General features: G+C 36.3%; 1 protein-coding gene across 2 annotated transcripts in view; it reads right to left on the bottom strand.

Annotated features, from left to right (window-relative positions):
• ULK4 (unc-51 like kinase 4) overlaps positions 1-13,236 on the bottom strand; it is a 209,244-nt gene that overhangs the window by 64,177 nt on the left and 131,831 nt on the right. For both annotated transcript variants that reach the window (XM_062496991.1, XM_062496998.1), the window contains exon 32: positions 1,836-2,002. In XM_062496991.1, the coding sequence (XP_062352975.1) occupies positions 1,836-2,002 (167 nt within the window). The remainder of the gene's footprint in view (positions 1-1,835; positions 2,003-13,236) is intronic.

Below are 13,236 nucleotides of genomic sequence, written 5' to 3'. Positions count from 1 at the left end.
CACAGCCTCTCTTGGAAACCTGTGCCAGAGTCGCAAAATCAAGTCCATATATCAAATTGAAATTTCAAATTCTATTCAGCTGATGTGGATCAACTCTGGGACATATAACAAAACTTCTCCAAAACAGACGTGCAAATTAATATGAAAGTACTTGGACCACAAAGAGCAAATTCTTCTCCTGCACCTGGGTACAGTTATCAGCACCATCTGGCATGAAGTACTTAAAGCAATGGAAAAGTGGTGACTGTATTGCCTTTGCAGTTGGATAAGGTTATCACTTTACACATGAAATATCTAAATAAAAAGTATTCAAGTGAAGGTACTACCATTGGTAAAAGACAAATTAAGCCTCAGAAATGGAAAATACAAGAAGATTTGATTCTGTTTTACAAGTTCTGATTTAAATAGTATCTTATTTGAAACATCTCCATAAAAACAGTCCAAGAATATTTGTGATGCATTTAGTGACAAATGAATAGTGCAATACTATGTAGTCAATAACTAATGGCCACCATTCTTTCATACTGTCAAGACATGTAAGCCAAGACAAGTAACACCACTGTAAAATTAATATTATATGAGCACAGAATAGACCTAAGCTTCAAAACTCAGTTTTCCAGCTGCTCACTGTTACTCATCAGCCTTTAAAAGCAAAGCATATTGCTTTAACAAGAGATAAACAAAACTGGAGCTGGGGTTTCAGTACATCAAGCAAGTGTTGTATTCAAGTAAAGCCAGAACAGAGTTTGGCTTTGAACAAACAGATTTAATTTTACATCTAAGTAAGACCCGTCAATTCAGTATTACCAATCCATGTGCAAGATCCTCTCTCCTCATGTGTCCTCCAGAATAATTTGCCTCACCACTGCTGTGTGGAGCATAAATACAGAATTCTGCTCCCTATGATAACACAGAGTGATGCCAAAAATATGATAAAAAGCAATTAGTCTACAAAATTTGATCTATTAAGTGATTCTTAGATGAAAATATCATTACAGAACCTGCTAATACAGGACTTTAAAAAGACAAGGTATTGTACCATCACACATCTAAACCAAATCAAAAACTTCGCAGTGAAATGTGGTTGGTAAACAAAGCTGCTTGAGTAAACCAATGTAGAAAAAAGAATAAAGCTCAATTTTCAACACCAACTTCTTACATTAAACCTACTTTAAAAAAACACATAAAACCAAAAATGAAAAGAGGAATAACCCCACCACAAAACTCTACAAACCAAAAAACACAGAATTAAAACAAAAAAACAACCAACCCACAGAGGAGGGCCTTTGGGGACTAAAGAAGCCACGTCCTGAAAGATATTACAACCTACCTGCAATCTTTGGAATCTTTGTATTTTATATGTATTTCACCTAACAAATACCTGTTCTTCAGTGAATAATCCCAAGAACATTAAAAAACCTAACATGAAGAGTATGTGTTGTTTGCAGTGTAAGTACAGAAGTCACTTCCACTTGACTGACTTAAAAAGTTGGCAAAGCATCTAAAAAGAAAAGAAATATTTGCTAGATTTACATAATGTCTAAAAAATGATGAATGCTTTTCCGTTATATGTTTCTAAGAGGGTTATGTGAAATTTCTTTGAATTGTATTTTGTGTTCCATTTTTAAGTGGGTGGATGTCTTTTTTGGAGGAAGAAGTCCTACCAATGCCATGACTTGCAGTGGTTCAAACAGAAACTTGGAAGACAAATTGAGTTTTCACCACACTAAGTGTTCCGTAAAATCAGAATACTAGGAGTCTTGTTACTAAGAGTAATAGGAAGCTATCTAAAAAATTGTTTAAAGCAGTAAAGACCCCATGAATAAATCCCATACCTGCAAAGTCTGGCGCACAATGTTTGCTGTATACGTCAGCATGTATTGCAAAATGTCAAGTAAGGATAAAAGCAGCACATTTGCTGTCTTGGTGCTCCTTTTATCATCAGTCTCCAAGTACAGGGCCACAACTTCTGTTAGGAGATTACGGACGTGATGAGCCAGTCCTATACAGAAAGTGAGACAAAAAAAAAAAAGAGAAAAAATAAATAGGCTATCAGAAAAAGAACTGTGTGGAAGGTGACCTAGATAAAATAGATATGATAAAAACAAATTTTACATACTTTATGAATATTTATTACATTTCCTCTTTTTCTCCATTACTGTAATTACCTCCTCTTCTACTCTCTTTGGACCAGCTCATAAAGAGAGCTAAATGGATACAATCAAATTTGCTAACTGCATGGATTCATTACATTAAAACCTACTTTGAATCCTAAACTTTTCGGCAGCATGCTCACAAGACTCTTTCACAACACCCCTAGTTACAAGAATTTAGCAATTTCTACAGGCCGTTACAAAGTGACACTTCAAGGTGGAACCTAGAGCTTCTTAACTGGTCTGTCAGTTAGAACCTAACACATATGCTTTAATTACAGAGTCAAACAGTGCTGTGCTTAACAAAAAATATATTCAGAAGAGCATTATAAATTAAATACTACATACCATATTAAAATGTTATTAAGATTTGTTTTACTGATGATAGTAAAAACTTTCCTGAAAATATCTTCTTGTTTTGAAGGGATTTTTTTTAAGCTCCTTTAGAATTCAATAACATCAGCCCCTGTAGCTTGCCTAACTGCAAATCACCTAACATAGCAGAAAAATATGATCCAATTCAAGGCAATATGGATTTAGTTCAGAAGTTTTCTTACTTTCAAATACAAAGTGACTGAGCTCATTATATTTGATCTTAATCTATTTCTTGCAGATTTTCATAAGGGATGAAACATACTTTGTTTCTTAACAAAACCATAATATCTTTGCAAACCACCTTTAAAACTTGCAATTTGCTATGCAGTCACTTGGCTGCACATATGTAGTAACACTGGAATGTATCAGTATATTAACTTCTGGTCCTCATGACTGTCAAAAAATGACAAGTATTTCACTGATTTCAATGAAGTAAAAAATGTCCTTTTATAAGTTCTCTTTTTAAAAGTCATTGTATAAATTTCTACAAACATCAACACACGATTAATATGAAACACTGTAGAATTATGTGCTTTCACCATTCAGCTTTTGACAGCAGTCAAAACTCTGGGGATTTGAATTATTTTAGCTTTGAAAGATACTCCATCAATTAACTAAATTTACTACAACATTTTCTTCTCCTATTCCTCACTGTTAATACTTTCCTCAGGAAATTAAATACATTTCATTTAGAATACAGTTATAGTCCTGGATCATTAAGACGCTTACTCTGCTTCTATCTCACATCTTCTGTGGTTTTATGATTACTAGCATTACTCTTTCACAACAGTTTATTGACACATGACAGCTCAGGACAGGTTTTGAATTTCCTGGAGTTTTGTCTAAATAAAACAAGCTCTCAAAATAATTCTAATCTTGCACATTTAATTTCCTTCTTTTGTTAGACTGGAATTTCTGCTGCAGTTCTGAGCACCTCATACAAAAATCAGATAACACACATCTAATAGTCACACATGTAAATGATGTCACCAATACCCACCAAGAAGAAAAAAGACAGACATAATTGCATGCCTACCCAACATAAAACTTACAGTTAGTGTATGACTATTTTCAACAGATTAAATCAGAATAAACCTAAGGAATCAGTGCACTAAGACTTGATCCCTATCAAAGTGAAGTCTGAAAAATTGCCTGCTGGGATATGACCAAGTACACATTGTTTGTCCCTGTATAAGCCCACAAAACCCACAGTCACATCAAAATGAAGGAGTCATCCCATTCTTTCCAATAAACAGCAGAGTATTTCTCCTGCCCAGAGATCCCTGCAACAAATTGAACATGTAGCTAATAGTGCTTTATGAATGTGGACTGTGATGACTATTCTTGTGTTTTACACACCTTTCAAAAGATAAAAGGAGTCTTTTGGCCCATGATACAGCTAATCAGACTGAATGTGCCATGATACCTTCTGGAATGAAAGCTGAGAGGAGATTTTTTATTCTCACCTATTAGTAAGATGAATAAAGGAAAAGAAATCTTCACTTCCAAATCATACAAAACATCAAAGGACAGCCTTGGAAGCAATTTTCTAGGCAATCCTTTCATGCCTACCAGCAATTAGAGCATTCAACAAACCTGTCTGCTTCCAGCTGAAGAAAATGTTAGAGCAGGTGCACTTCCTCTGAACAATGCTACTGTGCAACCAAGCAGCCAGCAGCAAAACCCTCAGTACAGCAAAAAGGTTTTCTTTGTTCCTCTCTGCACATTGGTCTCAGGAGAGCCATTTTTCCCATTAGTACCACACCTACACAACTGACTCCCCAGGGATATGACCAAATGTACATGCATTAGACTTTTCTTCCTTCTTTTCCTTACAGAGTGGACCAACGATATTGCCAGATTAAATAGAAACCATATTTTATAATCTTTTAAATTTTAATGCTGAAACTCTAAAATATTGCTAAGAAGAAACACAGGACTGTACAGATCCTTTCACGCAGGAATGAGTGCCTGAGCACTTAAGATACCCCATGATGATGTAAAGATTCTTCATAAAACCTTATTTACCTACATAAATCTGGGACTCAATTTGCATTCTTTGCACCACAGCATTACTATGTTAGTTCTCCTGTTTTGAAGAACTGAAAATAGGTGACATAAAGCAAATGGTATCTTTAGGGTAATGGCATTTTTAAAAAAGGCTCATTGCTTTTAATATTATTTTTGTTCCTTAATTGTTACTGTTTATGTTTTAGGGATTATTTATGTTACTACTATAACAATATTGAGGTAAGAATAAGCTAGGATAGAAAATTAGATCACCAGTGTTTTCAAAATTTGATGAGTTATGAATGTTACATCAAGTGGAAAATCAATGATTTGGCCGTTGAGCAGATCAGTTGCATGACTACTGCCCTGAAAATTATTTTGTATTCTGATCTTAAAAATTAATAACTTCTAAAGAAGAAAATTTCATGAATACTGGTTAATCTATTCCTAGCACTGGTAGAATGACTGGAAATCTTATGACTGAAGAATCACTAGGTTTAAGATACAAAAATCTCATTTGAATTTGTCATTCATTGTCATGTCATTAAAGTGGTCAAGGCTCTCCAGAGCTTCCCTTTTTGGGAAGAATGGCTCAGCTTTTTTTACATGCATGGAATGTAGGGCACTCACCAATGGTGCCCAAGCAGGCAGTCCTTCCCTCACACACATGAAAAAAGATGTGGAAAGGATTATGACAACCAGGGAAGAAAAGCCAGTTATCACCTTCATTACAGCTAGGTCAAAAAAAAAAAAAAAAAAAAAAGGAAAAAAGAAAAAAAGAAATCTGTCATAAAATTTCAACTGAATTCAGGTTTTTGTGTCAGACTGACTAAACCATTATATAATTCATTCAGAAAATACATCCAAGATGTTTGAAACTCAGCTCACAGCACATATGGGTGCATAGCCTCAAAGTTCTGAAGGTAGGGGATTTTGTTTTAGTCAAGATTTACCAAGACAGTCCTCATTCCTAGGCGAACAATTCATTGAACATAAACATGAACATGTTTGACAGGGATAGAACGAAATACCAGAAAGTAACTTCCCTTGTAAAACAATTATAAGAACATTCAAAAGCTTTCTAGTTATATCAGAACTAATACCATTTTTTTCCTATGATTTTTAAGAGTGAATACTACCTAACTATGGACTGTACTAACATTCAGGGGATCTAATCTCAGAGTTGATAAGTCATTAAGAGTGTTTTATGTGAACAGCCAATTTTGATTTGTTTGGATACGATGTTACTGGCACCCTGGTTTGCCTGAAGCAGATTCACACACTCAAATGACCCTTCTAGTTGGAAAACCTTGGGAGGAATAGAGGTGGAGGTAATAGAGCAGCTTCCCAGGGTATACATTCAAAATACTTCTGTCACCAACTGTGCATATATTAAACACCTAACTTGCATTCTTTTCATGTGGATTTAAGCATTTCTGTTGCTAGCTTTTAAATTTGTCAATTGTATAGTATTTGCAAGCACAGCCTTGCATCATAAAATACTAAATATTAAATAAACCAAGGCTGCAGTAGGACAAAATCATGTTGTCTGGATTAACTATCACTGCAGTTATTAAGCAAACTCTATTAGCAACTTTTCAGTTAGATGTCTCCCCACATGACAGAGATACATTAGAGCTTGTGGTTCATTTTATAAAGCACGATGATTCTATGGCATGCTATACTTCAAGCCAAAACCCAGGACACCCTACTTCATTCCTACAAGGTGTCAACTAAAATAAGGTCCCTTGGTTTTGCCAGACAGAAGGTAGATGATGCTTAGATTTTCCAAACAGCAGGTTTTAATGATCTGCATGCAGAACAAGAATATCTAACAGGACACTTTACTCTTTGAAAGACAACAGCCTTCAAATCTCCTTTAAAGCCAGTCTGAAGTATTATCAGTTGCTGCTTTACAGCTACATTGAAGAACTTCTGCTTGCACATTGAGAGTTAATATATAGTGTACATATTTTAGAAAAACAAAAGACTGCATGAGATCCTCATTAATTTGCCAAATTAATGCCAAAAGCTAGGCAAAGTTTTTCACAAAATTAAATCTGTTATTTGTATAAAATTAGGAATGATATGCACTCAGCAAGATTTGAAGTCAGTAAAGACTTTTGACTTACTACTCTAAAAGATCATGTCTTCAACAATTATCATGTGATAAAACACAGAGGAATTTATATCCTGGGCTTAATTTAGAACAAGAAACTCTTCTAAAGAGATTTCTATTTTAATAATAGACTTCCTGGCACACAAGATTAAGCCCTGTTTATCTCCTTCAAATATCTTAACATGCTTCTACTCTGACATCAACCTTCCCTTCTACCAAAATCCTTAAGAGACCATATTCAAACTTAGAGAGCTGTCTTTTTAACAAAACCCACACAGACAAGATGTGAACAGCCTCAGAATGCAGATACAGCCCTAAACTTGTCACAAACTGACAGCACTCAACAACTTTGAATGACATTACCAGCACTAATTGCTCTAGCTTAATTGCTCAAGTGGCACTGGGCTGGAAGTGACAAGAACCAATGAACCTTGGCTTCAGAAAACTCTCTGAAGTTTTCAGTTCTAAATTGAAGAAATAAACCATGGTTGAATACTGTTCCCACGTATACTCATCAAAGGATAAGAGTAAAAGCTCTATACTTTTCTTTACTGAAAAGTCATGCTCTGTAAGAAAAGATACTAAATATTTATTCCTATCGGTCTATTAACATCAATCTGCCATAAGATGAAAACATAGAGTAGAAGAACTTGGATTTTTAAGTGTCTTTTACTATTGTTACAACTGCACCAAAGAACAAGAGCACAGGCTAGAGTACCCCCTAAGTGGAATTTGCTGTTGGTTATTACAACAGAATTTAGTCTATGCCACAGTTTTCTGTAACATCCTGTGTTACTCATCAATTATGTTTACAACAGAAATGAAAGCAGATAACAAGTAATTGCAACTGTCCAAGGTGGCCTTTGTGTATTTGAACTTAAATAATCAAAGGGCTTAAACAGAGGTCAGGATGCTACATGATAGCCAATCTGGTTTAGACCCTATGAACCAGATTATATTTTGTAGCCCCAAATTACATTTGCCTTAAACCTACTCTGTTCCACCAACTATTTTCCAAATAAGTGTTGGGATAACTTCGACCAGCAGACCCCCTTATATACTATCATATGACCATACCAATAATGACACACCTGATTAAATCTCTAAAATCTAACCACTGACTATTCACATTATGCTATCCTTGTTGTTAAGTGGCTCAGACATATGTCTGGTATTGTTTGCATGGTGCACTTTTTCTACTCTGACCTATCCATGATTTTCAACCTTACTGCTAGGATCTTTGAGCTGGAACCCATCACACTGTGATCATACTATCACTAGCTATATCCTAGCTATACCAGAATTGCCCTCCCTAATACTTGATACTAGTACAACCTAGGTCAACAGAGCCTTCATTTTCTGTCAGCACAGTTACCTGATCCCAACTGTCTTGACTTCAAAAGACTACACTGAGTTAGGTCAGATGGTACTAGAGCTCAGCTTAGTTAATAATCAAGAGGTTCTGAAAGAACTGTAAGAGGCAGTCTTGGCTCTGAAAGAACTGCAAGCCTGTGTGTGTTTGATTTCTGTGCTCCATACCTCTTTCCCCTGTTTCAACACGCTCCACAAAATGGGAACATGGGTCTAATGACACTGTGTTGTGGACAACCCATACTTTTTATGTGGGTACCTGCTGCTGGGAGTGGTGAAGCCTGTGTCTGTATGTTAACAGACTGACTCAGACTCCTGGCAAAACTTTCACACAAACTCTGGAAGGAGATCACACAGAATGGTTTGGCCTATTAGGCTGTCTTGGTCCAAACCACCCAGCTGTAAAACAAAAACAGTGAACTATACCACCCTCCCCAGCAACAAGCTGAAATGAATCCTGCTGCTAATCCGATGCTTTAATTGAGAATCTGGACACTGGTTTGTTTGAGGGCAACCAATTTCTTTACGTGCAAAGAAGAAGAAGTTAAGAACATTGATAAAACTACATTGAGAGAGGTGGCTACAGAAAAGGGTGATTTAGACAGCCAGGATTTAAGTGTGCGCCTTGTGAGGATGCGAAACAGAACAGCAGGAGAAACTGTGAACGCAAGCACTGATTTAGTACCTGTACTTGGTTTTGGCATGGATAGAGTTAAATTTCTTCACATTAGCCAGCATGGGGGGGAGGGGTCTGGTTTGGTTTTGTGATGAATACAGTGTGGGTAACACAGGGATGTTTTTGTTATTGTTGACCAGCACTTACACAGAGTCAAGGGCTTTTCTACTCCTCATCCCACCCATTAACAAACAGGTTGGAGGTGCACGAAAGTTGGGAGGGTACAAAGCTGACCAGAGGGATACTCCACACCATATGGCATCATGCTCAGCGATAGAACTGAGGAGGAGAGGTGGGGTGGATGCTGCTCCTGGACTGTCTGGGCATTGTTTAGTTGGCATTGAGCAGTTGTTTTCATTTGCATCACTTGTTCTCCTTGCATGTATTTTTCTCTCTCCCTGGTTTGTTTGTTTGGGTATTTTTCTCCCTTTTCCTTAGAATTTTTAAGACTATTCTTATGGTATCTTTTTAATTATTAAGCTACTTTCATGTCAGCCCACAAGTTCTCACTTTTAATGCCTACAATTCTCTCCCCTCTGTGGGGGGGAGCTGATTGAGTGGCTGTGTGGTGCTCAGTCACCAGCTATGGCTAAACCACGACAGTACCTCTTCTTTTTTTCTCTACCATGCCTTCTCTGCTGGGCACAGGTGTTTTTTTAGGCATTAATGTACTTAAGAGGATCACAGTAGGTTTACCAACTTGCTTCAACACAAGGAGCCTTTACCATCCAGCCCCAGGCTGTGCTTCATGTGTCACTTCTCATGTGCCCTGGGCAGTAGCACTACACACCTACATCTCACTACACATCTGTATTTCTTTTCAGCCTGCTTATGCCCAGCCCACTGATTTTAGAAAGCCAGTTCAGGCAAAGAAATTCAGCTTGACAAGATAACAGAGGTGGGGAAAAAAGGAGAGTTTGTAATGAAGGACTCGTGTTCGTTTGCTCCTCTCCCTCATGTTATCCCAAGTGAAAAGACAAACATAAAGGATGATACAATTTAACAGTAGCTTGAAACAACAAAGTAATATCCACAGAATTTTTTTAGACAACATACTCTGCAAGAAAGTCAGCACAGGTCACTGCTTACATTTAGGATACAAGATTGTGACAGATATCCTATAGAATAGTGGTATCATGGCACGTTTAATACAGTTTATGTGAAGAAAGACTTCTGTTTAAGATAGCATATCAAACAGATGTAGGGATGCCCAATGTGTTTAATTACAGGAATGCACAATTTTCCAGATGGAACCAATATGCAGTTCCTACTAGTAAATGGATGAGACCTGCTCAAAATTTTCACTCTTCTCTGCTCGAACTAGCTTGTCCTTTGCCTTTGTTTATCAACATTTTTAGAGAGAACTGACTAGCCTTAATGAAGACTCTGCTTTTAGGAAGGGTGATTTTAGAAGAAGGCCAGAAAAATTGAAGCCTAAGTAAATCCAGATCTGTATCAAGTAAATGCAGCTCTGTTGGGATAGCTGGAGGACTCTCTGGAACTGGACTGTTAACAATTTATGCATGAACTGGAGAGAAGCTGCAGCAAGTAAACACCAGAAATGAGAGGCATATATAGTTACATTTTCAAGACAAGCAATTTCAGGGATGTAGAGTTCAAACATTTTGCACAATTTGGCTGCCAGTATACTACACTGAACTGGGGAGAATGACTACATTTAGCCTGGTATCCTGGATGTCACCAGGAGCATTCCACACAGGTCCATGGAAGCAAATTAGGAAATTACTGCCAGGAGTCGTCATTTTAAACTTTCTGCATGTGTTAATGTAGCACTGCACACTGTGTAGGACTGCATGCACACCTTTCATGAGCACAAGTTTTCTTTCAAGGTGCACAGCAGAGTCTCCCAGTCAGTTCTTGCACTCAGCCCAGACTTAGTATCTCTGCATCCAGACTGATCCCAAGCACAGACAGTCTCAGTGACTGCCTGACCCGTAGCCTAGGCAAGCAAAATCCTGTAAGCAATGCTGTTCTTCCTATGTCTTCTGCCAAAACCTGTAAAGCTGCCTTGATAATCTGTTCCTTTGGGTATTCTATCTGCCTTTTCCTTATCTTGCTTACAACTCTTCCTCACAGTATAGACAAAATGCTACCTTTACATTTATCTTCTAGTGTTGCTGTTGAAACCACATGCTCTCTTAACAACATTCAATGAAATTTCTGAAGAAAATGCATAGTAAGTAACAGTTTGAGCTTTTTTCTTCTAGTAAGATAAATAATGGTGTAAACCCACATTTCATGTCATTCTAGGTTGAATGATGGGATCAAAATATATTATATCCGTCTGTGCTCATTCAGCAAAAATATGCACTGGAAAACCTGTTCAGCCATCATGGATAATTTTACTGCTTTTTTCAATCTTTATATAATACATATAGTAGCATTAGTTCTGCTGTTGTCCAGGGAAATAAGTTGCATTTGATGGCTGCATCATTGGCTAAAAACATTATGTCATGATACGGGCATGTTAACTAGGAAATATGATCTTTTAAAAGTGTGAATAAATCCATTACCAACACTTTACTGGATTTTTACCAAGACTCAGTGGAATGGGGGCTAAAGGTTTTTGAGTAAGCAATCTGAAATATGGTAAGCAAGGAAACAAAGGCCCTCAGGAAAGACTAGACAAGTTGAAATTGAATGGATGCAGGTAAACAAGAAGTTTCTTTTCTTTGTCTTTTTCAAAAGTGGGTGGTAGAGCAGTAAAAATCTTCCAAGATTTTCTGTTCTCTTAAGAGACAGAAGCCTTTATATAAATATCCTATTTCTGCTCCCATTAATCTGAAAAATTCAAAGGGAAACACATTTTCCTCAACCAAAATGAAGGAACAACTAGCTGATGCAATATCTTCTAACAACATGGAGACATCTATGGAAACATTTAAACCCTATTAATAAAACAAAACCCCCCAATGTTTCTCAAGTCAGGGCCTCTGTAAGAGAAAAGTAAAACTGATTTGCTTAAAGCACATGGAAACCCATAACATGTCCTCAAACAAATGTCTTTGTTGACAGATTTGTCTTCATAAACCTGTCTTACACAAATACTGTCTTGGTTCAATTAGAAAAAAGCTTAGGCTGAGATAATTTTTTTTAAAAGCATTGATAGACAAGTTTGGACTACATTTATGAAATGTATTTTCTTGAAAAAAAACAGCATCATCAGGTAGACATCTACATTTTCGTCACAGTAGTTTAAATAACCACTGTGCCTCAGCTGGAGGATTCAACTGCACCTCAAACAGGTTCCCCCACCAGCTAACAAAAACTGACTTCATGCAGACACATTGCTATAAAATGTAAATGATCATGTGTAGAACTATACACAAAATCAGTTACCCTATCAGATCTACAAGGCATTGATCAAATGTCACAGGAAAAACCTACCGGTTGAGGAGTGGTAACTTGTCAAAATAACTTGTATGAGAACACAAACACTCACCTGAATATATAGTGCCTTAAGATGTTGGAAAATCCATATGTAAAGACTTGAAAAGAAATTTAACTATAGAAATGAGTTATTGAATATGAAACGCACATTAAAATTAATTTAAAGTGTTTAGAAAAGCCAAGTTAAACAATATTATAAAATTAGATCCTGAATAGCAAAAGAAAATATCATCCTAAAAAGACTACATCTAAATGTTATTTCAGGCAAAAGTCTGAAAAATAAAAAAAAAGGTGGAGGAGGAAAAATATCACAGGAAAAGTCTCAAGTAATATAGACTTCTGCTTCATATTTGTGTAAAAATTGGGAATTTCAAAAGGCTTTTAAGAATGTAAATAACTTCAGTTTCTCTATTATGATGTAATTCCCTTTCTGCTTTAAAGAGGAAATTATTTTCAAGTTTAATTGTCCAGAAATGGTTTCAACACATCTATTCAGTACACAGTTTTCCTGAAAATAACTTAGAAGAAAAAACCATCTGGCTACATGGGAGCTACGACAACTACTGAAGACATTTAAAACAAAACAAACAAAACCCCCAAACCATTCTTAAAAGCAGTGAAAAACGTAAGGTTTCATTTATCTGTCCACTAGATATATTTGGTTCTGCCAAAACCAGAGCTGACAAAATGAACTTCTTTCAGTAGGATCTTACAAGTGCATCTGAAGAAGCCTTTTCCCTATGACAGAATGATTGATATAGTTTAATTTTGTGTATAGTACATTGTACTTTTGTGACTTTACACTGACCTCCAATTGGCAGTAGTACATTGCTTTCATACTGAGACTGTTCTAACTGCTAGAATAGAACATACGTGATAGCTCTAAAACCTATGGCTGTAGTAATACAGTAACTGTATTTAAAATGTGTCTCTTTTCAAATATACAGTTACATTTTTAATTTCATCTCCTAAAATGACCTTTCAGCTTACTAATTATATCTGACAAGATACACAGATATAACAGTACAATACAATAACACAGATAAAAGATATAATAATAATAATAATCAGATTTAATTTATTATCTGTAACAAATAGTTTGCATTGTCAATATTTAACCT

This window comes from Cinclus cinclus, chromosome 1, assembly GCF_963662255.1.
Source record: "Cinclus cinclus chromosome 1, bCinCin1.1, whole genome shotgun sequence".
Classification (NCBI taxonomy): Eukaryota; Metazoa; Chordata; class Aves; order Passeriformes; family Cinclidae; genus Cinclus; species Cinclus cinclus.
This window is presented reverse-complemented; position numbering and strand designations above follow the sequence as displayed.